The sequence below is a fragment of the Corvus cornix genome, chromosome 5, assembly GCF_000738735.6.
Source record: "Corvus cornix cornix isolate S_Up_H32 chromosome 5, ASM73873v5, whole genome shotgun sequence".
NCBI classification, from domain to species: domain Eukaryota; kingdom Metazoa; phylum Chordata; class Aves; order Passeriformes; family Corvidae; genus Corvus; species Corvus cornix.
The window spans coordinates 5,256,641-5,279,852 of record NC_046335.1 but is presented as its reverse complement, the minus strand read 5'-3'; the positions used below and the strand labels follow the sequence as shown (position 1 = coordinate 5,279,852).

At 44.8% G+C, this 23,212-nt stretch overlaps 2 protein-coding genes across 2 annotated transcripts in view; one reads left to right on the top strand and one right to left on the bottom strand.

Moving 5' to 3' along the window:
- Window positions 1-458: 458 nt before the first annotated feature.
- SIX6 (SIX homeobox 6) lies at window positions 459-2,876 on the bottom strand. Its single transcript, XM_039553438.1, has 2 exons — window positions 2,051-2,876; window positions 459-909 (listed from the first exon to the last, which is right to left on the bottom strand). Exons 1-2 carry the CDS (start codon window positions 2,620-2,622, stop codon window positions 741-743), a joined length of 741 nt encoding a protein of 246 aa, XP_039409372.1. The 5' UTR covers window positions 2,623-2,876; the 3' UTR covers window positions 459-740.
- Window positions 2,877-10,457: 7,581 nt separating this feature from the next.
- C5H14orf39 (chromosome 5 C14orf39 homolog) overlaps window positions 10,458-23,212 on the top strand; it is a 28,763-nt gene continuing 16,008 nt past the window's right edge. Inside the window, exons 1-5 of the mRNA XM_010396408.4 lie at window positions 10,458-10,718; window positions 13,630-13,686; window positions 14,007-14,063; window positions 17,009-17,135; window positions 20,750-20,839. Of these exons, the coding sequence (XP_010394710.3) occupies window positions 13,638-13,686; window positions 14,007-14,063; window positions 17,009-17,135; window positions 20,750-20,839 (323 nt within the window). The 5' untranslated portion in view covers window positions 10,458-10,718; window positions 13,630-13,637. The remainder of the gene's footprint in view (window positions 10,719-13,629; window positions 13,687-14,006; window positions 14,064-17,008; window positions 17,136-20,749; window positions 20,840-23,212) is intronic.

Here is a 23,212-nt window from a genome sequence, read left to right as displayed (position 1 = left end):
TGCCTGGCAAAGACATCACCCCCGGTCCCGGGAACCCGCTAGTTCGGTTTCTGCCGAGCTGCTGCTGAAATACCCGTGGCCTCGGAGATCTGCTCTGCGTAAACTGGCGGGCTTGAGACCGACACCGTCATTTCAAAGCAGATGCGAGGGTCGTTCACCAAATATTTTATTATGGTTTTAGGCTGCTTCATACAGTTTCGTCCTGCACATGCTCTACAAGTCACCTGTGCACATAGAGAACAAGCCAAAAATAATAATAATTAATAATAATAATAGAAAAAAATCTACCATAGCAATCCCTTAAATAAGTAAATAAACATTATATATATATATAAAAAACCCTTTAAAGTAAAGCAAAACCCAACCAGAAGAACTGCGTCTGTTCAACATGAAACAACCCTGCGGGATAAGGGCAGGGGCTCAGACATTTTGCAACTTGGCATTCGGTTTTTTGATGATTTTTTTTTTTTTTACGTTTTCTGGGCTTTATTTAATTATTTCTTTTTAGGCATCAATTCTGCAAATCCTTAGAAATAAAGGCGACAACGATTTTAATGATGTTTTTTAATGCAGTCTGCTGCAGGGCTGGGAGGGAGGCGCGGGCCGGCGGCCGCGGGGAGCGCCCCGTACCCCGCGTTCGGCGCCCGCGCCGGGCACTGCCAGCCCCGCTGCTCTGGCCGTGTCGGCAGGCACCGGTGAGCCGGGCCTCCCGCTCGCCCCGGTTTGCCATGGCGGTGGTGTCAGATGTCACATTCACTGTCGCTGGATGTGATGGAGATGGCGGAGGTGGCCGCTTTGCTGGAGAGGCTGGCTGCGGGGCTGGAGGCGGCCCCCACCGCCTCCCCGCCGCTCTCCTCCTCCGCTTGCAGCGAGCGCACCGAGCCCTGCGTTAGGACCTGCTGCTGTAGCCTGCAAGGAAGCGGCACACACAGCATCACCGCCCGCCCTCCGCACCCCGGCACCCTCCTGTGTCGCCTGTGTCCCCCCCAGGGGCTCCCCCGACCTGCACCCCCACGCCGCTGCCCCCGACCTCCAGCTCTCACCGGTTATACCAGCGACAGCAGAGAGGAGAAGCTGGGTGGGCACCCAGTTCCTCAGCTCTGTCTGACAAACCGAGTGCTCACCCCAGGGTCAGCCCCGCTCCTCGGCTGGCACACCCAGGGGAAGGCTGTCCCCCTCCTCCGTAACCTGCCCCCAAACCGGGCCTCATCTTAGGGGTTAGTAATTCCCTGCAGCAGCTCCCGGGCGGCGTCTCCCCTCCAGTAGGCCTTACATCTTCCCTCAGCCGATAAAAAAGGGCTCCGGGTGAGAGTACCCACGTCCCCGACGTGCGACAGCCAGGCTGAGGGGTGACAAGGGGAATTTACCCCGCCCCGGGATCCTGGAGAGGAGATAACGGGGGAACTCTGCTCCCTCCCCTTCTTGCCGGGGAGTCTGCTTGTGCCACTAGCGTTGGGCTAACATTCCTCATTTAGAGCCGTGATTTTATTTTCTAACATATTTTATAAAAAAATTTTTATATATAGTATTTCTATTATATATTTACGTATTTAAAATAGAAATAAGAACAACATCCCAAGGAATGCTCCCGGATGGCTCCAGCGGAGGAACAGGGCACGGCGGCTGGGGCACGGCCCGCAGAGGGCATGGCTGGCTCTTCTCAGGACGGACATATCTCAAACCGGTATTTATATGTCCGGGCAAAACTTTGAAGGGGGTTTGTCTCCGCTCGGCCCCTGAACACGGCCCGTCTGCCGCCAGCTCCAGCCGGTGGCTCCAGGCGGCCCCTCTCCTGCTCCCCCTGTCCCGCTCCCCCACAGGGCAGCCAAGAGGGAGCCCAGGGCGGGGATCCTCCCCTATTAAAACGAAGTAATTCCCGCTGCTTCTGCTTTATTTCGCTGCATTTCCCGGGGAGAAATCTCCCGGGCTCGTTTCCCCATCCTCTGCCGGCAGTCTCGCACCGCCTCCCCGCAGCCTTCGGCCTCGGCGGGCGGGGGCGAAACCTCCCTAAGGGGGAACCTGTGTCCCGACGGGACGGGCAGCACCTTACCTGTTCTTAGCGGCTGCTGCCCTGTCCCTTTGCCTGCGGTTTTTGAACCAGTTGCCCACTTGCGTGGGGGTAAGTCCCGTGGCCTGAGCCAGTTCCCGCTTTTTGCTGGGGTTGGGGTAAGGGTCCTGCAGGTACCACTCCCGCAGTAAATGCCTCGTCCGCTCCTTGAAGCAATGTGTCTTCTGCTCGCCGTCCCAGATGGTGCGGGGCAGCGGGAACTTCTTCCTCACCCGGTACTTGTCCACCGGCCCCAGGGGTCGGCCCCGCAGCTTCTCCGCCTCCTGGTAGTGCGCTTCCAGCCAGAGGGCTTGCAGTTTGGCGTGGGACTCCTTGGTGAACTTGTGATTCTCCAGGATGTGGTAGAGCTCCCGGTAGTTCCCCGTGTGGAAGGCCACGATGGCCCGGGCTCTCAGCACCGACTCGTTCTTGTTGAGCGCCTCGCAGGCCGCGGGGGCCACGGGCAGGGACCAGAGGAAGCGCCCCAGGCGCTCGATATCCCCGCTCTCCTCCAGGGTCTCGCATACCCCGGCCACCTGCTGCGGGCTGAAATTGAGGATGGGCAGCTGGAACATGGAGGCGGCGCCGGGCTCCGCTCCGCGCTCCGCGCACCCCCGGCGATGCCCGCCGCCACCGCGCACAGCCCCGCGGCGGGGAAGGGGCAGCGGCCCCGGGGCCGCCCCTCGCTCCGCTGCTGCCTCTGCCGGAGCCGGCGGAGCTGCCGCGGGAGGGACGGCGGAGGGCGGAGAGGAGATGGGAACCGCTCGGCAGCTCCGGCGACTGGGGGCGGTGGGCAGGGGCGAGGCGGAGAAGGATGGAGCGGGGAGGGAGGGTGGGCGGGGGGAGGGAAGGAAGGGGGAAAAAAAAAAAGGAGGAAAAAAAGAGAAGAAGAAAAAAGGAAAGCAGAAAAGGCACAAGGGCAGCTCCGCGCCGCCGCCGCGCTGCTGCGGGAGAGGCTGATTTGCTGCGGGCTCGGCAGATTGGCTCCCGGGTTTCCATGGCGGGGCTGCCACTCACTGTCAGCCGCTGCCAATCACGGAGGAAGGCCCTGCACCGCCCCGCTCCCCGCCCCGCTCCCCGCCTCGCTACGCGCGGCGCCCCGGCCGCTCCCCGGGGACCGCGACCCCGCCGCCCTGGGCAGGGCAGAGCCGCCCGGCCGGCCCAGGGAAGGCAGGCTGCGGGGCGGGAAGGGGACTCCCGCTGCAGGGTGCTGTCGGCAGGTTGGAGGGAGTGGTCCCAGCCATAGGGCGGCCGGGACCCCCACACTCTCCCCGGTAAAGCTGTGGGGTCCGGCACGGTGATGTTCGCACAGAGCTCCGCGCACCCGCGGGCGGAGAGGGGAATAAGGCAGAGCTGATAAATCAGATAAAAAAACTGCCTGTATAACAGTGACCGTGATGCTGGGAGTGTCACTGACAATGGATGCAGCGGGAGGACGTCAGGAACAGCTGAGATTTAGGGAAAAACTCTCCCCGTTCTCCCTGTAGATGACTTCCCATCTCTGATAAGACGAGGAATTATCTACAAAGAGCCCAGCGCCCTTCCCCGTTCAACCAAAGCTTTTTTTTTTTTTTTTTTTTTTTTTTTTTTTTTTTTTTAACATTTAAACCCTTATTGTTTTCGGCTGAACAGTCCTGAAAAGACGCCGAGAATAGTCGCGAGGAGTGAGAAGTCATTTGTAGGTCAGGAAAGCGACTTAAAGCAGATTTCGGGAATCTTTTGAAATATTGATCACCTCGCAGTAATCATTCCCCGCGGGTTTTTTCCCCCCTCGGTGCCCCGAGAGAGCGACCGCAGGGCTGGGTGCGAGGTGAGCCCCGGCCGCCCCTTCGGAGGAGGGGGACCAGCTCCAGACGTCTCGGAGTGGGATGAAATCACTTTCTGAGCTGCGAGGATACGATTTATTTTCTGTAGAGAACGGGAGGATGATCAAGAAGCCACTCTTTATTCTACATATAGCTGCCCAGTGGCAATTTCTTCCCGGGAATATTAGGGACTATGCTCGGAAAGGCAGCATATATTTTGAATTAAGCTCAATATGTTCTCCCTTCTGCTGTTTGCAATGTATTTTTTTCTAGAATGCTTGTCAAAAAAATCCCTTCTTAATTTGATCTCCTGTTGTTGTCTCTTCCCCCTCCCCCAATTCTTTTTTTCCCCTCTATTGTTTTTGTTTTCCTTTCTTCCCTTCTTTCCGAAAGCTCCTTTGCTAGTTGCTTGTAGACCGAAATTAAACAGATTTACATTTTCTCCAATCATTTCTCCGCAGAAATGGAGCTGGACTGAGGCTCGCCGTCTTTTCTTTAGTATCAAGTACAATTTGTCTTTTGCTTGTGAAGATTTGGTAAATCAGAAGGCAGATAGATAGCGCAGATGGTCGGAGGTGTCGGGTCAGATTATGGTACGCCTCAGTACAGTGCTAAGCTCATTCTGACGGAAAACCCTGATATTATTTTCACAGATCTACACAGTTCACTTGAAAAAAACCCTTCGAGCCATTTACATCATTTATGTGAGGCTCACAGCTAGCGGGATGGAAAAGCTTTCAATACTGCTCATTTTCATAAAACCCGACAGAGCTGGGGAGACATAAAAGCGCACACAAAACTCACGAGTTCAGAGACACTTCATAGAAACTTAAAAAAAATAAAAGGGGAGACTTTTCGGCTTCACCTTTACCCAGGTTTAGTTTGCCGATCTGCTTAGGGGGAAAAAAAAGGGAGAAAAAATTAGAGAAGAGGAGAATATAATCTATAAATATTGCTGAGAGTCCTCTTCCAGCCTTCCATCCCACCACTGTCTTCTCCGTTAGGGAAAAACAATATTTTGACGTAGTCAACGAAAGATCCCAAATAACCTTTTAGGGCAACAATTTACAAAGCCTCCAGACCTCCTCGGTATGAGCATCGGGCTTCCCCAGCGAGCGGGTGAGAAGGCGGCGACCTCGGCGGCTCTGCGAGCGTCCCCGCGGGCAGGAGCTGCCCCGCCGCCCCCCAGCCCACCGAGCCCCTGGCAGCGTCCCGGGACGGGGCTGATGGAGAAAAACCTCTGCTAGGAGAGATGTAGAAGGGTAGAAAGCCTGGGTTAATGGGTAGCTAGTTTAGAACGGCCAGATGAGGATGGTGATGATGAAGATGATTACTAATATTACTGAAGGTGTCTTTTTTTTTTTTTTTTCCTATTTTTTAAAATCATGCTCATGATCTGGCGAGGGAGTTACTGGGCTGCAGCCTAATGGCCATGAACAGAGCGAGACAGGCTCCATAATGAAAGCCAGGACTGTAGGCTAAAGAAACGAATCCTCATTAAGAGCAGCTCGCAGGGGTGAGGGGCTGTTCCCCAGGTCCCCAGCCTTTGTTCCCCAGAAACCGGCCCGGATGGGGCGATGCTGGCAGCACTGCTGGGAGGGGAGAGGAAGAGAAAGAAAAGAGACACCGAAATGGACCCAGGAACCTTGTGTTAACCATTTAAAGGGTGACCCAAAGAGGGAAGCCAGCCCAGCCCCTGTTCTCCAGCTGGGTACAATGGGCTCTGTTTTGGGGAAGTCGCACAGTCCGGTGTCCCTGTCTGGGGAAGATTCTTGGGGCTCCTTGCTTTGAGCTACCAGGGCCGAGAGAGATCAGCTTCCAGGGGGCCCCCGCATCCCTTTCCCAGACCCCAGGGAATTTTATCCATGGCCGGGACCCTGGCAGGTTCGCCGTTGCCCCGCCGCTCCACAAGAGCTCTACCCCCGGACCGGGCAGGGCCGGGCTTTGTCTCCGGAGCGCGACCCGCAGCGATCGCAGCGACCCCATCCCCCTGAAACGCGGCGCCTCATCCGGGAAAGCCGAGATTCCTGTGGTGCCCAAGCTCCTGGCTCAGCCCCCATGTCTTATTAGAACTGCGGGCGAGCCTGGGGATGCACTTGGCCGTGCCCACTTCATTTCGGCCTTTTCCCCCCATCTTCTTTCCCCCTCCCTCCCCCCGTATAATAGAAACCCTGCTCCTGACATAATAGCCGGCAAAGATAACTACTTTTATTTGGGTGACAGCCTTGACCCTTGCCACAGGTAGAGTGAGGAGTTAATGCTGCAGAGACGAACCCACTGGAGAGCAAGAAATAAAATTGTACGTGAAAAAATATTTATCAAAAATATGACCAGACATCTGTAGCATCTCAGCGGCCTGCATGGACACGGTGTTCTGGCCTCAGGACAGGACATATTCCCCTCTCCTCAGAGCCTTAAAGTAAAAATACGCTGAGCAACATATCTATACACCTTCGTATAAGGATTCGCCAGCTATGCTGGGTCCTAGAATCTCAGTCGCTGGGGATTATTTATCTAGACGGAGCTTCCAAACGCAGCAGAGGTGCGAATACATTTTTAAAGCACTTGATTGGCGTTAAGTAGTATATTAAAAAATACCCTTGGGAGGAGAAGCCTCACTTTAAAGTCTCGGTAGGATTGTCAGAGATGTTGGAGTTCATTAAGGGATGCTGACCGGCAGAACCGGAGCGCAGGCAGTCCCTCGGGCGGGTATCTGGGAAACCAGCCGGGATTTTCCGGCCTTGGATGGGTCTCGGCAGGATCCGGCCTGGTGCCGTGGAGCGCTGCGGGACGGGCGGGGCTGGAGCGGGCACTGGGAAGCGGGGATGTTCCCTGTCCTCCCCCGGCTGGCTCTTACCCCGCTCGCTCGGAGCAGGCGGGGGATGCTCAGCCCGAGGACAGTGCCCGCTCTCGCGGATAGAAAAGGTTACTGGAAATGTCAGCCCCCCTCGGGGAGGGGGGATGGGGTTTTCGGGAGCGTTTCCCACCGAGCCATCCGGGAGCTTTGATGGAGGGAGGATCTCAAGCTCAGGATGCTGTAGTGGGGGATGCTCGGTAGGGAAACGACCTGTGTTTTGATGTGTTTCACGTGCCTTATTATTTTAAAGAGTGTCATAACTGTTGAAGTAACAGCTATCAATCGTTCCATTTCTTCCTAAAAATGAAGTTACATTTGAAGCTGTAATCTGCTTAATATTAGAGAGAGTGAGCAGGTTGGATCCTCACTTAAGGTCCTGATACCTGTTGAAAGCACTGAAGTCCCTAAAATGCTGTTGGACAGGGAGAGATGTTCACCCACTTTCTACACTCACACTGTATATTCATTAAATCTTTGTCCTTCTGTGTATTATTTAAGTTACTTGTCAAACGAAGTATCAGGCCATGGCTGGCATACCTGATGTTAAAATAAAGATGTACTGAAAACTCAAAAAATCTAAATTATTTTGAGATTGGTAAGGAAAGACGTTCCTTGTACAGGGCCCTGGTCAAGACCATGGCTGCAGACAGAAAGGATCTACCGCCCAAGATTTATCTTTAATTTTCTTTAGGGGGTAGCTATGAACCTGGTTGTAAAGTCTGAAATCCTTTGGGATTTGTTTGGCTGCTGCCTTCACCTGCAGGTAAATACACACATTGCCAAATCTCCTTCTACGACGAGATGTTCCTGTACAATCTTCAATCTGCTTCCATCAGGATTTTCACTGAAAATTTCAACAAAAGCAACAAAATCCCAAAGTATTCAAATAAATAGAAATTTTTTTGATTGATCGTGTTTTTCTCTTTTTCTCCCCCATTAAGTTCTCTCCTCTCCTCTCCTCTCCTCTCCTCTCCTCTCCTCTCCTCTCCTCTCCTCTCCTCTCCTCTCCTCTCCTCTCCTCTCCTCTCCTCTCCTCTCCTCTCCTCTCCTCTCCTCTCCTCTCCTCTCCTCTCCTCTCCTCTCCTCTCCTCTCCTCTCCTCTCCTCTCCTCTCCTCTCCTCTCCTCTCCTCTCCTCTCCTCTCCTCTCCTCTCCTCTCCTCTCCTCGTCCTTTAAATATTACAACTTCTCCCAGGATGGGAAAGAGGGTTGCCACAAAAACACTTATTTAGCAGAAATCAGGAATGAGGACAATTCGCGGGTTTGGGGGAGGTAAAGAACCCCAGTCAGATACCCTGAGGTGTCTGAATGTTTCTGGGGCTGAGTCCAGGAGAAATCCAGTGTCCCGGCTGGCCTGAGCGCTGGCGCTGAGCTGGACTCCAGCCCTTCCTGGAGGTGACTCGCTACGGTTGAAGGCTGCTCAGGAACTGGAGTCCCTCTTTTCTTGTCAGGGAGCTCCTCCACAGCTTTGGGTACCATGTGGGAGTCAGGCACCACCCCGGGCTTGGAAACAGGATTGGGGCCACGGCTGAAGGTGAGCATCTGCCTGGGCTACAGCATTACAGCTTCAAGGAGCCAGTTTATCCCAGAGCAGCTTCATAAGGACAGGAGCCTTCCATCCCTTTTCCCAATAAATCAGGCAGTGACATCCCCCTGCTTTCTTTTGGGGTTATTTGGCCGGGTGCCTCCAGAGACCTTCCCAAACTCGATCACAGATGCTGCTGGGGCACGGGGTGCCCTGTCCTCTCTGCGGGGAAGATCCTGGGTTTCTTTGCCATCTCCGTCAGCTGGAAGAGCCGCAATCAGGACTGGGGGGAGCTGCCAGAACACAGGAGAGGGGCATGGAGCTCAACAAGAGGCAGCACCGTGGCCCTCCGCTAACAGGATGATGGGCTTGGGCATCTCCCAGCAGTGGGGAAGGGTCTGGGAGCCTTTTCTGAGCCCTGACTTGACCATGTCTCTTTTCAGAGTAATGCAACCCATTAATCATTGATTAGAGATGATAATACGAATGAGCCCTTCCTGCTTGCCATTGGTAATGAAAGTGGTTGTTTATGGCTTTGGAGTTAGCTGGGGTTTTTTTTCAGAGGGATTCTGTTGGGAAACAGGAGAAAACAAACAAGACAGAACCAGTGGGATACAAAGTTCCTCTTTCTGCAGCTTCTGAAGGTGTTTTTTTGGTGGGTGCAGAGTGATAAACTCGGGTTGGGAGACCTTATAACAAATAGATGGGTGAAGGAGCTCCCTAGCCCTGCCAAGCCCCGGTGGGGACAGGCCGCAGGACAGGAACAGGACAGGAATTAACCGGGAAATCCCTACCGGCTTTCCCCAAAGCCTGTTGAACTGACTGACCACCTTCCGGGTGAACTGCGGTCCTTGGATCTGTGGGAACCTCAGCTTCCCTTGGCACCGCTACTTAAATTACCGGGACACGGGGAGGTGTTAATGAGCATCATTGAAGTTACCTGCTATTCTGCTGTTAAATTCCCATTCCGAGAAGTTTAAGAGGGTCTTTAAGGAATTGCTTAAGGCAGGATAAAGCTTTGAAGCTATTTCTCCTTGGGAAAGCATTTAATGTTTTGGGAAGACGGAGTGGCAAATGCAGGGCCCCAGGGGCATCTAGGAATTCGAGTGTCCCTAGGGAGCAGGGCAACGAGGCGGCTCTCACCCTCCGGGACAGGCAGGGAGATGGGTGAGAGATGTTCCTGGAAAGGACAGAGCCTCACCACCAGCGGGGTACACGGAGCAGACATCTGGCTTCCAAAAGAACATGCCTCTTTCCATATCCCTCTCTTTTTTTATTTCCCTTCTTCATGTCTGATCTGAAACCAGGTAGGTCAGCTATTTCTCTTTGAAGCTGTATTTCTTGTTGGTTGAATTGACTGTTCTGAAAACAGCATCGCATCTGACTGACACCTGGGCTGCAGTTGGCAGAGTTTTCTGTGTGTCTCTCTCTTCAGTCCTGTTTCTATTTCTCTATCCTTTCTTCTTTTATCGGCTGATCTTTTTTTCCTCCCTCCAGCTTGTGCCCCTCCGCCCAACTTATTTTCCTTTGCTTATTGATAATCTTAAATCCATCCTCTGCTTCAGTAATCTCAATAGGGAGGAAAACACAACTAAGCGTGGAGGGAAGCATTTTCTAGTTTCTTGCACGCCCGGGCTATGCATTTTTGCCTTGTAATGCTGCACTTCCATAAACAAACAAACGCACACAATTTTGTGAGCACAACTTGTGTTGAGGCGAGCGGCGGCATTCCGCAGCATCCTTAGTGTGAAACAGCGCTCCGGGATGAGAAGGGAGATGCTTTAATGCCTTTTTAAACTATCTGAGGGCCGGGCCCGTGAGGGCTTGAGGGAAGGAGGATTTAGGCTGATTTCCACCAGTTGGGTCAGCAACACGAGTGGGACGTGGAGGGTTGGATAAAGCACGTTACGTTTTGCCGCTCCTTATTTTTGTGTCACATCCCAGAGCGTGGATGTGTGTAATTAACCCCCAGTAGGTTTCCAGGCGATGTCCCGTTCTAGCGGCGCTGCCTCCTCTCCCCGCCCGGCCACCGCCCGCCTGCGCGCTGCCCCCGGTAGATGGAGCATCCTCATCGCTTTTCGCCCGAAGCCCTCAGAAATGTTGGTCTTTCCCTCATAAGTCCCACTGTTCAGGCAAACGGGTAGTTTGGGGGGCACACGCGCCCCGCCGATGTGCCCTGAGGGAGCGGAGCGCCGCGGCCGCTGGCGATGAGCCCGCCCGGCCGGGCGCCGCGGTTCCGCTGGGTGAACGGGCTCAGCCCCTTCTCCCGGCCGCTGAACCTGCTCCGGGCTTGCCCGACCACCCCAGCTCCCACCACCCCCGGCACGGAGCGCGGCGGGCAGGTGGCACCTGCCGCCCTCTCCGCACCCTTCGGCGGGGCTGAGGTGCCCCGGAACGCGGGGGCTTCCCCGCGGGGCGTGGCCGCCGCTGAGGGGCAGCGTCCGGGCGTGAGCGGGGCTATGGTCCCTTTGCCTGACGTCCTTGGGTGAGTCTCTGGACGGCTCCTCACCCTTTCCCTTCTGGCAGCGCCCGAGACCATGCGGGGCCGCCACGTTCTGGTCGCTTTCCCAGTGCTGATGGTCCCCCAAAGGCAGAGGGTCCCCTGAGCACCCCGGCCCCGCTCTCCGCCCTCAGGGGACTCGCCCCCTGTTTCTCACGCCGCCATTTTGTGGCGCTCCTCCGCAGCCCCTGTGGTGCCCCGCAGGATGGGGGTTTCCTCCCAGTTTTTTCTCTTTTGACAAAAATAGTTTCAATTTTTAAATCCCAGGACTTTAGGGAATAATCTGCAGCAAAATCCTTTTGTTTGGTATGTGCCGGACTAAGTAAAATGTGGCAATCCAGTGGGTGCTTGGTTCAGGTCTCCTCACGGGGTTCAGGTCTCCTCATGGGTTTCCTAAAGCGGTGTGGTAAAAGAAGGGCAGAGGAGCGTAAACAACACGAGGAGAGGCACATTTTTATTTTATCAACAGAGATAAAAAGTCACGAAATGTAAGCTCTTCTAAATTTCAGGAAGATTCAAACAACCTTTACAGTCATAAACAGTAATGAATGGCATTGGGGAAGCACAGGTTTGCTCTCAAAGGAGCCTCGCTAAATTAAAAATTATTCATACAGAGCCAACTGAAATGAGTACTGTTTCACAGCCTACAACTGGTAGAATCGAGATGTGGGTTTTAAGGAAGATATTTGCCTCACAGGTTATGGGTATTTTCCACCTTTTAATGAAGAACGTGGCTGTTGCCAGACGGGTTATGGAGAAATGGCATTATTAATGTTAGTGCTGTAATGGCTTGTGACCACATCAGGCAGTTTGCTTGTGGGTTCTGCACCCAAGACAATCTTCTAATATATGGAACTTTATTGCCATGATTGAATTCCATATAATTACATTAATGCCGTGCAAAAATGCAAAATGCATAATAATACTTTTCTCCTGGCAGCATTTTGAATATTCCCATTAGAAAGAATAGATGCAGTCTGAAGCTGGTTTACCCAGTCGCGTGTGTTACATACTTATCTTTAACAAAAATATCAGCCACACAGGAGAATTTCCTCTGAATTTGTCACCCTGAGTTGGCTAATAGTTTGATGCTACTTTTCTGCAGTATGTCCAAGAATCAGTCTTTGCTACAGTCATATCCTGGAAGACATCAGATATCCGAAGTTTGTTGCAGGCTGGTGTTACCTACTGTTTTTAAAATCTGCAAACACTGTATTTATTACCAGTGCCATTGAATCTCTCAGCCCTTTCTACTAGTGACACCTGTATCCTCTTAATTCACAGCACAGAAAAGCATTTGACATTTGCAGTTACACTAATTTATTTTAACAATACTAGAATAATGAGTAGTTTACATATGCATGCTTTCAGAAGCACTATTTTCTGCTACTTCACCCTTTTCATAAGTTTTATTGCAAAACTACAGTAAAAAACCCCCCACTTTCGTTCTCTCTACAAAAGCATTAGTACTCTTATACAAAAATATTCAAAAGGTAAAATTATTTGTATTTTTATGTGATTATATAATAGTCTCTATCTTAATAATATACATCTATACAGTCTGCTCTATTGAGGAACTTTGTGTTGCAGTTTATAAAACAATAAATAAAATGTATTTGCCCCAATATCTTGCAGTTTTTAAGTAACAGCTAATAAACACTGTTAAACTCTTTCTAGAGAACAGCTTTTTAATACATGCTCCAAACGATTTGTTTTTTTAATCAGAAGGAATTACTTTGGATTTTCTTTCACATGATGGGAAAGCAAAAATATTCTGCCTTGATCTGTGGCTTGAGGCGGTATTTCCTAGTATTTTTCTTAGTATTTTCAGAAGATTTTTTATTTGCAATCTTAAGTGTTTCCAGGCACTAGGAACTAGGATTTCAATCTTTTAAATACATTTGGTAAAACTATTATCTCTTTCTCAGAGTTTTTATCACAGCCTGTGGTAATCCAGTCACTTGAATTAGGTGTTCTGATCCTCCCTTAACTATTAGACAAATTCATTTCTGTCAGACACCCTGCCTCCACCCCCTCCCGCTCCCACAGCCTCAGTGCTGCAGGATGTAGCCTTAATGCCACTTTAGTTAAATTCTGCAGTTGTCTTCTATTCCACTTTATCCTGGATTAGGATCTCATCCTCATCCCAAATTTGTTCTGGCTTTGCTTCTCTCACAGTGTGATGGGGAAGCCACTGTGGGACAGTTAAAGTCCAGATAACTTCGCTCACTGTTAATGCAGCTGAGCTAACGAGCGGTGTCCAGAGCGTTCTGATATATGGTGCTTGCATCCCTTTTAGAGATCTCCATCATCCCCCATCTCTTTAAAAACCCGTAACTGAATTTCTGCACATAGCAGCATGATATAAACAGAAGAAAGAATTTATTACAATCCGTTTTCCATTTTATGAGAATTGTGTCTTTAATCACACTTAGCATTTATACACCTTTGATTTAAACGGATGTGGTGGTTGTACGGGAGGAGTGTGCAGAGTGCTCAAGGACCTTTTCCATCAGCAGCACTGCAGTCCATAGGCTTAGTAACCAGTTGGAGTACACGCTATGCATTTTGTACACAAGCATCTCTCCTTGCATTCTTCATGCCTTCTGAGAACATTAAGCCTCTCAAACAGAACTGCTCCAGGAGCAACGCTTTACCTAAATTATGAATCTCCTTTATTCCGAACTGTGGTTTAGACTCTTACAAGTCCCTTACCACCATGAGTGAGAAATTTGGTTCCACTAAAGTGGTTTAGATAGTAATGCAAATGCAGTTAAAACTACTTTTCTCCCTTTTATGTTAAAATGTGTGGCATTGTCTTGCAATTTTGGCTCGTTTATTGTATCAACAAAGCTTTTGACTGTGTAAATCCTTGAATTGCGTTTTACTTTTGTAGTTTAAACAATGAGTGACAAGGTTTCGATCAACTTGGATGAAATTCTGGTCAAACTTGGTAGGTCATTATACCATACATTTTTAATTAACAATTACTTATGCACTGCATACAGTGATATTTTCTGCTTTAAACAGTTATGTTAACTTCAAATAAATGTGTAATAATTAAGCTTTTGTTCTTTCCCTACATATTGTTTTGTTAGCTGGGAGGTTGTGGAGGGGGGCACTAACAGCTATTTAATAGTAAAATTGCTCTTTAGATATTTTGCTAAAATACTTGTTTATCAGAGTTTGTGCAATTAATGCTGCACAGCATATGTTGTTTCACAGCTCTATTCGTATATATGTATATAACAAAGGGTTAATTTTCTTCTTCAGCTTTCCAGGTAGAAAAAACTCGCTATGCTAAGGAACATGTGGATCATCAGATAAATTGTGAGTAGTGATAAATTACCGTTTTATTGGATGCTGAACACTGATTTTGTTTCATTAGTCCTGGGACATGTTCTGTGTCTCAGGGGCGGAAGCAGGATAAACAGTGGAAGCTGTCCCGTGTCCTGCTCTCACCCTGCCTCATCTTTAGCCATCAATACTTGCTCATTCTCCCCAGCAGACTTTGCTTTTGCTCACGACTTTTAGCTGAGGCTGTTCAGCTGCCTCATGGACAGCCAGTTTCATGCTGCGCCATTTCCTGCTCTGACTCTGCAGCTCCTCACAGTCACTGGCAGCCCTTTGATTCAGCTGTGCTTGCTCAATACATCTGCCACTTGCCTCCCTTTATTTCTTCATGTTTTTTGTTCTTTCCAGATTTGGACCTCTGCCTCACTGCTTCTTCTCTCTTTCTGTTTTCTTAAAATAATGAAAGTTCTCTCAGTTGCTACTACGTACTCAAGCCTGGTTCTTCTTTTTTTGCAATCAAGCAGCTGGTTACTTTATTTGAAATTCAAAACGGTAAACCCATAGAGAAAGTCTTGCTCTGCATCAAATTTGTTCTCCCCTGGGGCTTACGGACAACACAATGTTATGGATTTACATCTGGACTGATTTTTTTAACCATGCTGCTATGTGGAATCACTCATGAGAATGTCTGAAGAATAGTTTCTCTACCACAAACAATCTGAGAACATCTGTGCTCGCCACTGGTACTTCATAGGTAGATAGTCAAGCACATAGCCTCCAGGAAAAAAAAAAAAAAAGAAAAAGAGAAAATTCTGGTCTAATTGATGTTCTTTTTGATTCTAACATTTCTAATAATCTTCACTGATACGTCCAAGCAAGTACTTATTCATTAAGAAGATTATCACAATTAAATTGAAGCATCTTAAACATGAAAACATCTGTAACACTAAATCTGGCACACCTTGGATTCTGGTTTAACTCTCCAGTCACACAATTGAACCTTAGAGATGAGGCTTTGTATAACATTTATGCAGGCTTAGGGTAAATGAGCACGCTCTTAGGGAAAATCCAAAGGCTGTGTAGTAACATGGCATAGCTGCTTTTGTGTTCAGTTCAGAGATACCTAAATATGTGTAAACACACAGCCAACACTCAGGCTTTTAGCAGTTTGGGTTAAGTCTTTCAAAAACTTAGCAAAAAACAGTAACACTGATGTAATTTTGTCTCTGTGTATTACTTGGCAGATGAACAGCTGTAGCATTCAGCCTTGGACTTTTGGTGTGAGATTCATCAGGCTATTTGGCTACAGTCTCTTTCTTACCAGTGGAGGGAAATAGGCACTTTTAGAGTGTGATTTATCTTATCCTGAAGAAACAGTTTAAAGTGAGTTAGATAAAGTAAACTTTAAAAGTGTCAGTTGTCTCTGCTGGGTGTAGCTGCAGCCATGGGTGTGTTGCTCTGAAGCAGGTCTCTGCACTAACATTGGGTAAGATGGATCTCACCCACCAGGTCCTTGTGAAAGCAAAGGGTGAGTTGAACAGCTCACAGAAGTGCTTATCTGTAAAAAATGCTAAATGAGATGTTAAGTGTATATTTTGTTAATAGTGTTATGGTATATTTTGGTATATCTCAGTAAGTCTTCTACAGGATTTTGCCACATTCAGCTGTTATTTACAGAAATGAAGCTATGTCAGTTGTCCAATACTTATACTTCATGCTAAGTAAAGGCAAGTTACTGACTTTAGACATTGAAAATATTAAGGGACTGAAGATAACCCAAGGATGATTCAGGATAACCCAAGATATTAAATTACATTGAGAATTTTTTGCTTTTCACTGACTGACATTTCTCTGTGAGAAGTGGTTTATTTTCTGCTATAAATGCAGAGGCTGTTGAAAATTAATATATAGCAAGTAGTGCAAAACCAGAGCCAAATTCAGGATGAACTGAAGTTCCAGAGCAGTAATTCCAACAACTCAAGACCCATCTTGCATCACTAAGATGCTCTTCCCAGTTGAGTAGATGAGAAGGGCGGGATGTAGTTGACTTCTCTTTAGGGCCACCTACTCTGGCATTTAGTGCTTCAGGGCAGCAGTGATAGCAAGGGATGATTTAGCACTGATAAATCTGAAACCTTGCATTAAAAAAAAAGAATTTAAAAATGCAGAGAAAAAATATTCAGCAAGTTTTGCTTATTGCATTGCAAGGTGAGCATGCATGATAGCTTTCACTGCTTTTACTTGTGAAGAGAACACTGATCATGTTCAACAACATGGGTTCTCCCCTAACTACTCATTCAGAAAGTGTTATCAGCTGTCTGCTGTCAGAAGAGGTAGAATTAAGAGTTTGCCGTAAGAATCTCCACAAATATCATAGTCCTTGAGAACCTGTCATTACAATGGACTTTTTAATTAATTAACCCGTGTCCTGTATTAATTTATCATACATTACTCATTCCTACATTGAGTAAAATTCCTTTTTAATTTTTCTCTTTCTGTTTTCTACTAATTGCTTATATGCCTATAGTGATGTTTTTATTTTTCCTTTATTGTAGTCAACTTTCCCAGTCAGAACATTTGACTTTCTGGGCTTCTGCAAAAGAATACAAATGTTTGAAAGAGTATCCTGGTTCTGGCTAGAGAATGAGTGAGCAGTGCACGGTTTGGAGTGTTTCAGTGGGAGCACTGAACTGGGGAATACCACTAATAGTTACTTCAGTTCTAGAAGGACTGGGATTTAGAAACAGCACAAATGATGTCAGTCTCACAATATTAGATGATCATTAAAGTACCATGCAGCTGAAAATCCCTATGTTTTAACTCACTCACTGTTACTTTGCTTATTTGCAGGCTGTCCACTCACCTTGCATTATGGAGTTTAAGTTTTTTGGAAGGAATTTTTAATCATTCTGAATGTAGGCTTTTTATTTCATGGATTTGTTGAAAATGCATGGATATAATTCTTTATTTTTTAATTTCAGCGTACACTGCAAAAATCACAGAAAAAAAGAATCGGATTTCTTGGTTGGAGGAAAATATAAAAACCAGCAATGAGGCACTTGCTGATTTGCAAAAGCAGAACGAGAACTGCAAGAAGAACTGTGATGCGTAAGTATGGAAGAGCCTGAACTCTCAGTTGTGGCTGGCATTAAGGAAGCCAGTGAGGAAGTGAAGGAAAAATATGTTTGGGTTTGTTCTGACAGCAGTGATGTTAAAGAAAACTTTAGTATTCTCCTGTTCTTTTTAAACTGCAAATCTTTAGGTATAAAAATTACAGTATTACCCATCCCCTGAGGAAGAATTATAGAAAAGCAGACTACATTTGATTTTGGGTTGGTTTTTTATTAAAATCCCCAGTTTTCAGAAGATCACAGGTACTATCTTTGCAGCATGCTAAAGTATTCATGTAGTAAGGTAATAGAAGCATAATTTTTCTACACTTGAAGGCATCTGAGTTTTGTCAAATTTGACCAATATTAAGAATACTTTTAAAAAAAGACTTCCTAAAATTGAACATCTTTCTATTCTTTGTTCACAACATGTTTCATGTTACTTTCTGTTCTATACATATTTTCACACAAGATGTGCCATAACTGCCTCTCCACACACATATGTGTGTACTTCTGCTGGCAGATTCTAGTATCAGTTTTGCTCCAGACGGCAAAATTTGTCTTCTGGGCGCAATTTTTTGATGAATGCAATGGCCTGTCATTCACAGTTTTCCTTACATAAATGTTTGTATCAGATAATTAGTTCAAATTTTAAATGCTGATCACTTTTGGATCTTAGTAATCAGAAACTTTTTAAAGAAAATTCAGCTACAAGGAGTTTTTTCTTCCTGACACGTAATTTTAAAAATTAAAACCTCAGGTGTTTGCAAAGGTAGCTAAAAAGGCAAATCTATATTTGACAGTACAGCGAGTTTGTCCCAGGTGATAAAATCCATCACAGTGTTCCATTTCTCCAGAATCTGACTAGTTCCTCAGCAGCTGGAGTGATGATTTGTTGGCAAATTCTGTTTTGTTTTCTTACAATTCTATACCTAAAGGTAAATGCTTCAATAAAAATATCTATGACATACATTTGAATTTTTTTTTTACAATGTGAATGGAGATTGTGGGTGTTTCTAGGAAAAAAAAGGGAAGTAAAGATGGCATTGGGGTCCTTTCTAGGTTTATTTTGAACTCTCAGAAAGAAAAAGAAAGAATGGAATCATTAGTGAATAAAGTGGGTGTAGTGGCTGGCTTATTTGAATGAATTGCCATTCAATACTGATTTGTAGCTTTACCATTAAAAGAGTTGGGAAAAGATCTGACCTTGGTAAAAAAATTCTTTTTTTCCATTACATTAAGTTCTTGCCTCCAATATAGTATAAAATGAACACTTATGTAAGTTTATGAAACTATCCACAGTGCTTCCTTTGATATCTTTTTGAAGCTGCAAATCTGTTTGCAAATGATAAACTGTTAAGTGATGCAAATGAAGAAGTAAAAAATTAAGGGTAGAACTAAGGATCTGATCTAAATTTTAATCATTGAATTCAATGGGTTTTGGCTCAAGTCCTAAAAGAATAATTAATGGCATTAGTGTAAAGAGACTGAAAATGAGAAGTGACTCATTAATGAATGCATGTATTCATAGAAGGACAATGCTTGCAGAAGAGTAGAGACTTTGTGTCTTAAATTATTGGAAATGTCATTTAACGACAGACTGAAAACTGTAATAAACAAGCCCTGGCTATAAGATCAGACAATTAGAGCACTTACACAGTAGAATCACCCCAAACTTCTAAAATTTATTCTAGTTGACAATCCATCTATACTGGACATGATTCCAATGTTGGTTTTGTAAATTCAGATACTGTTTTGGAGTCACAATCACCCTCACAGCTGACTAATTGCCGGTGATAGAACTCAATAGAGCTCTCAAAGAAACAACGTTTTGTCTGGGTTATGAGACATCATGAGTATATTGAAGCAGATTTGAAGACTTTGAACAAAATACAAAGTTCTTATATTCAATAAGTCTAGAGAAAATATGATATATGGGACAGATGTATTGGGATAATACTGTGCTTTCTAAAGAAATCCATATTGGTCTAGGTAAAAAAGACCTGAAGACAGAAAATGGCCCAAACGAAACATACATTTTCAGACAAGTGATGACATTTTGCTAATATTTAGTTTCTTGAAGGATTCAAACTAGAAATGTTGATCCCAGAGCAGTAAGAAGTAGTGAAATGCTGCTGTTGGAACCTATTCCAATTTTATTGTCTCTCTTACAGTTTTAAAATTTGGATGCAAGGATGGTGGGATTTCATGGAAGTAGAAAGAAGATAATTTTAAAAAAAGCCACATGAACTCAGAATGTTGTTAGTTAGGAAAAGAAATTGTTGTCTTGTCCCACTAGCCAAACTGCAGGATAATTCTATTGCTTTGAGTAGTGTGGATAAAGACCTTTTTTATACTCTGGCTGATGAAAGGAAGGACAAATAATTGTGATGGCTGTCAAGGAGATTCATGAAACAGTGATGCATTTAGCAAACTAGTAAATGTGCTGCTTGAATCCTGCATACCTGGTTGTGTTCACAAACCAGTGTTCTTGTCCTACATTTTTCCATGTCCACAGAATAGATGTGAACAAAAAATGTAACTTGCAACATGGCTTGTACTCTGATTAATAAAATCTCTATGAATTTTGCATCTGGTTTTTTTTTTCCTCCAAAGAGGGTCATGGAGCTTTCTGAGTAAAAGAACATTACAGTGTCTGGTGTGCAAGCGCATTTTTATATAATTATGTTGCTTTCTGCTTTTAAGAAAATCTGACATTTTTGAAATTCAGCTTTCTGCAGAATTTGCAGTAGATAAGGTGAAATAACATTCTGTAGTTCCACTTTTAATCACCAGTGGTGTCCAACAGTTTGTGCCAAGAGTGCTGTATGGTTCATGCGTCTTATTCCTTTTTTTTCCAGACAGGATGCTTTCTTTTCAAAACCTTTTAAATATGCCTGTCCTAAAGATCACATCTGAATTTCACTTGAATCAGAAAGTCTATCTGCCTGTTTTTCTTGTATTCCCATATCCAAGGCAGAGGTATCTCTAATGCCTGGATGTTGAGAAAGTTCTGCTATTGCAGTAGTCATAAGTATTCTGTGAAGCTGCTCTGCTCTCAGAACCATCTGCAGCATCCTGCTGTAGAAAAAATAATTTTGATGCTTTCTGAGCAGGACTTGCTTAGCAAATGGAGGAAATTCTGAGTTTGTAACTGCTGCTTCCATTTAGGTATGAGATGGGTGCTGGTGATACTGGTGGGAATGAAGTTGTGGCTGTCTCCAACAAGAAGATTCAACATATCTTAAGTATTTACTGGTGGTGGTGTGTTGAGGACCTAATATGTGGATTTAGATGCTTCATTATTTAGCATTAGCTCCAAAAATTTGTGACATTCATTCCATTAATTCCTTAAAAAGTGCTTTGTAATCTTTCTTAGTTCTAAATATATATATATATTTTCCTGAATTTGCTGCTTTAAAATATTAACAAAATAAATGTATGCCTGCAAAAGATTTTTGTACTAAACCCATTCATGTTTAACTTTCAAAAAATTAATAAATCATTTGTTCTAGTAAGCTAGCTAAAGTAGCTTGGTGTCTTCTTTTCTAATTTTTTTTTACTAAGAAAGACCACTAATATGCCTTTGTTTTTTGTTTACTTTGTCCACAGCTGGAAGCCCACCTATGCAATTCTTAAAAAGCATGAAGAATATTTGAAAAATGAAATTAAAGCTTTAGGGGAAGCTGCAGAAAATGAGAGGTATCTATGATCACATGAGATGAGGTTTCCAGCAGTAGTACTGATGAAACTGACTAAACTGATCAGCAGAACTAGTGCTGTCTGCATTAAAAAATTGTTGCAAATTTTCGGTTTTTAGTCACTTATAAATGACTGAATAATTAAAAGAATTTTTGTTTACATTACTATGAGATCATATGTTATTTTGTAGCTGCCAATAAAATACGATAAAATATGAATTCTTGAAATTCAGTTGCTTCCCAAATGCCTATTACAATTTTTCAGAACATTGTTAGATTGCCTACTGTTTCAAGAAAAGCCCCATAAATAAAAACAATAATGTTTTCAGGTAACAGTTAGAAGCATTCAGATAATTTTATGCTTTTCCTTATTTGTGAATATGAATTAAATAGGATTATCAGAATATACAAATCAAGTTTTTGTATACTGTTGTATACCCTTCAAAATAACAACAAAGCATGCACATTCAGTCTTAGGTCCTGAAAAATGAGTAAGTGACTCAGAAAAGCCTGGTCTAAAACCATTTTAAGACTAGTTGTGGGCAAACTTCTAGTCAGCATTAATTGCAACTTCAATTCTGTTCAGTGAGTGGCATCTCAGGTGTTCCATCTTTATTAATTAGACTCAGCATTTAAAAGAAATTATTAATTTGCAATGTAGCTGCCTACAGTCAATGAAATAAAGAAAAGACCCTGAAGATTCTCTCTGAAATGTTCCAGATGTGCTGTGCCAAGGTAACCCCCCAAAGTTCTATTTAGCAAAGTAAAACTGATCTTTGTTTTAGAGAGGCTGCTCACCTGCACTGCTCTGCTTGTGAGGGGGTGGAGACTGCTTGGCCCCGTGGTGCAAAAGTCACGGCAGACCCCTCCAGATACCTAAATACCAGTTTAGAGTCATAAATTTAGGTAATTTAAAACATTGGATTTGAGTCTTTTGTAATCATTCTTTTTGCCAGTTGTCCAAGGCAGCAGAAACTGCATGCCTGAGAGCCTTTAATTAACTCAGTTAGTAGCTTATCTTTCTTCTTCCTGTTCAGAGTTCTAAATTTGGTGAAAAATAAGGCTAAATTGGCTTTCTATGAGTATATGATTAAGCCATTTTGGCTTTCACTAATTTGAGCTGACAAGCCAAAGAAGCATTACTTTTAAATTGCTTCTTTAGATAACTACTTTCAATTCCAACGTGAAAGTGTTTGATCTGTTCTCCTGAGCTTAATTATAAGACATCATGACTACAAATCATAAAATAAATTTAATTCATGTATTTTACAAAACCGTGCCTCAGATATAGTCTCTCTGCACCAAAGCATTTGATGATATGTTCAAGTCAGCAAGATGTGCATTCGGCAAATTCTAAATATTTAAATTAGGAAGAAAAGTAAGTGTCTTTAGAGCTTTATGAGCTGAATGTTCTTTTTAGTCTGGCATTTGGGGGCACTGAGGACAGATGTTTTCAAAAGATGGGCAGATCAGTTTGTGTTTAATTATGCACTTATAATGGAGGTTTATAAAATGGTCCACATTTTTTTGTTGTTATTGGCTTCAAGAACATACAAGAATGCTTATGTGAACTGGAGGGTAATCCTGAAAATAAGTGATATGAAGAAGGAAAAAGTAATAAATAGTTATCTGCATAATATTCAGGGGGTTGTGAGTGCTGCCCTTTTCCTGTTGTAATTAGATTAAAACTTTTTCTAATTAATGTGAACAGTGCTGAATTCAAAATAGTCTGTGTTATCTGCATGAACTGGAGGATGTAAATTACTTGGAGGAAATATTAAAGATAGTGACAATTTCTCAAGACTAGTATAGCATATATGGCCATAAATATTACCTGTGAAAAATAGATTTTGGAAAAAGAGTATAAAGTTTTAGGATTATATTCACAAGATTGAAATGTACTTGTTACAACAAATTATTTTACTTATTTATATTGTTTAAATTTATTTATAGTGCATTCGAAGTTGTTTATTAGCAAATTTTTTTATCAGTTATTGTTATAATATCTATTTACATAGAACTGAATATTTTTCATCTTTCATACCTGGGAAATTTTGTACAGTACACAGAAATATTAGGTAAATCAAAAAACATTTCTGAGCCCGCCAGTGTAGAAAAGTGAAAAGATTGGTGTCATCTTCTATGTGAAGTTTGGGAAATACCAATTCCTGGGTTTGGTTCACAGTGTTGACCTACCACTTCTTTCCCCTAAAGTGTATTGAACTTCAGTCAGTTTAGCAGGAACTTGTGCCTGGAGTGTAGTTTTATTTGAAAATTGCAATCTTCCTGTGCTTTGCCCTGTGAATTTGTTTTCCTTTTGTAAGAGCAGAAGTTTCTAGTATTGAATTTGGACATAAGTTTTTCTGTCTCCCAT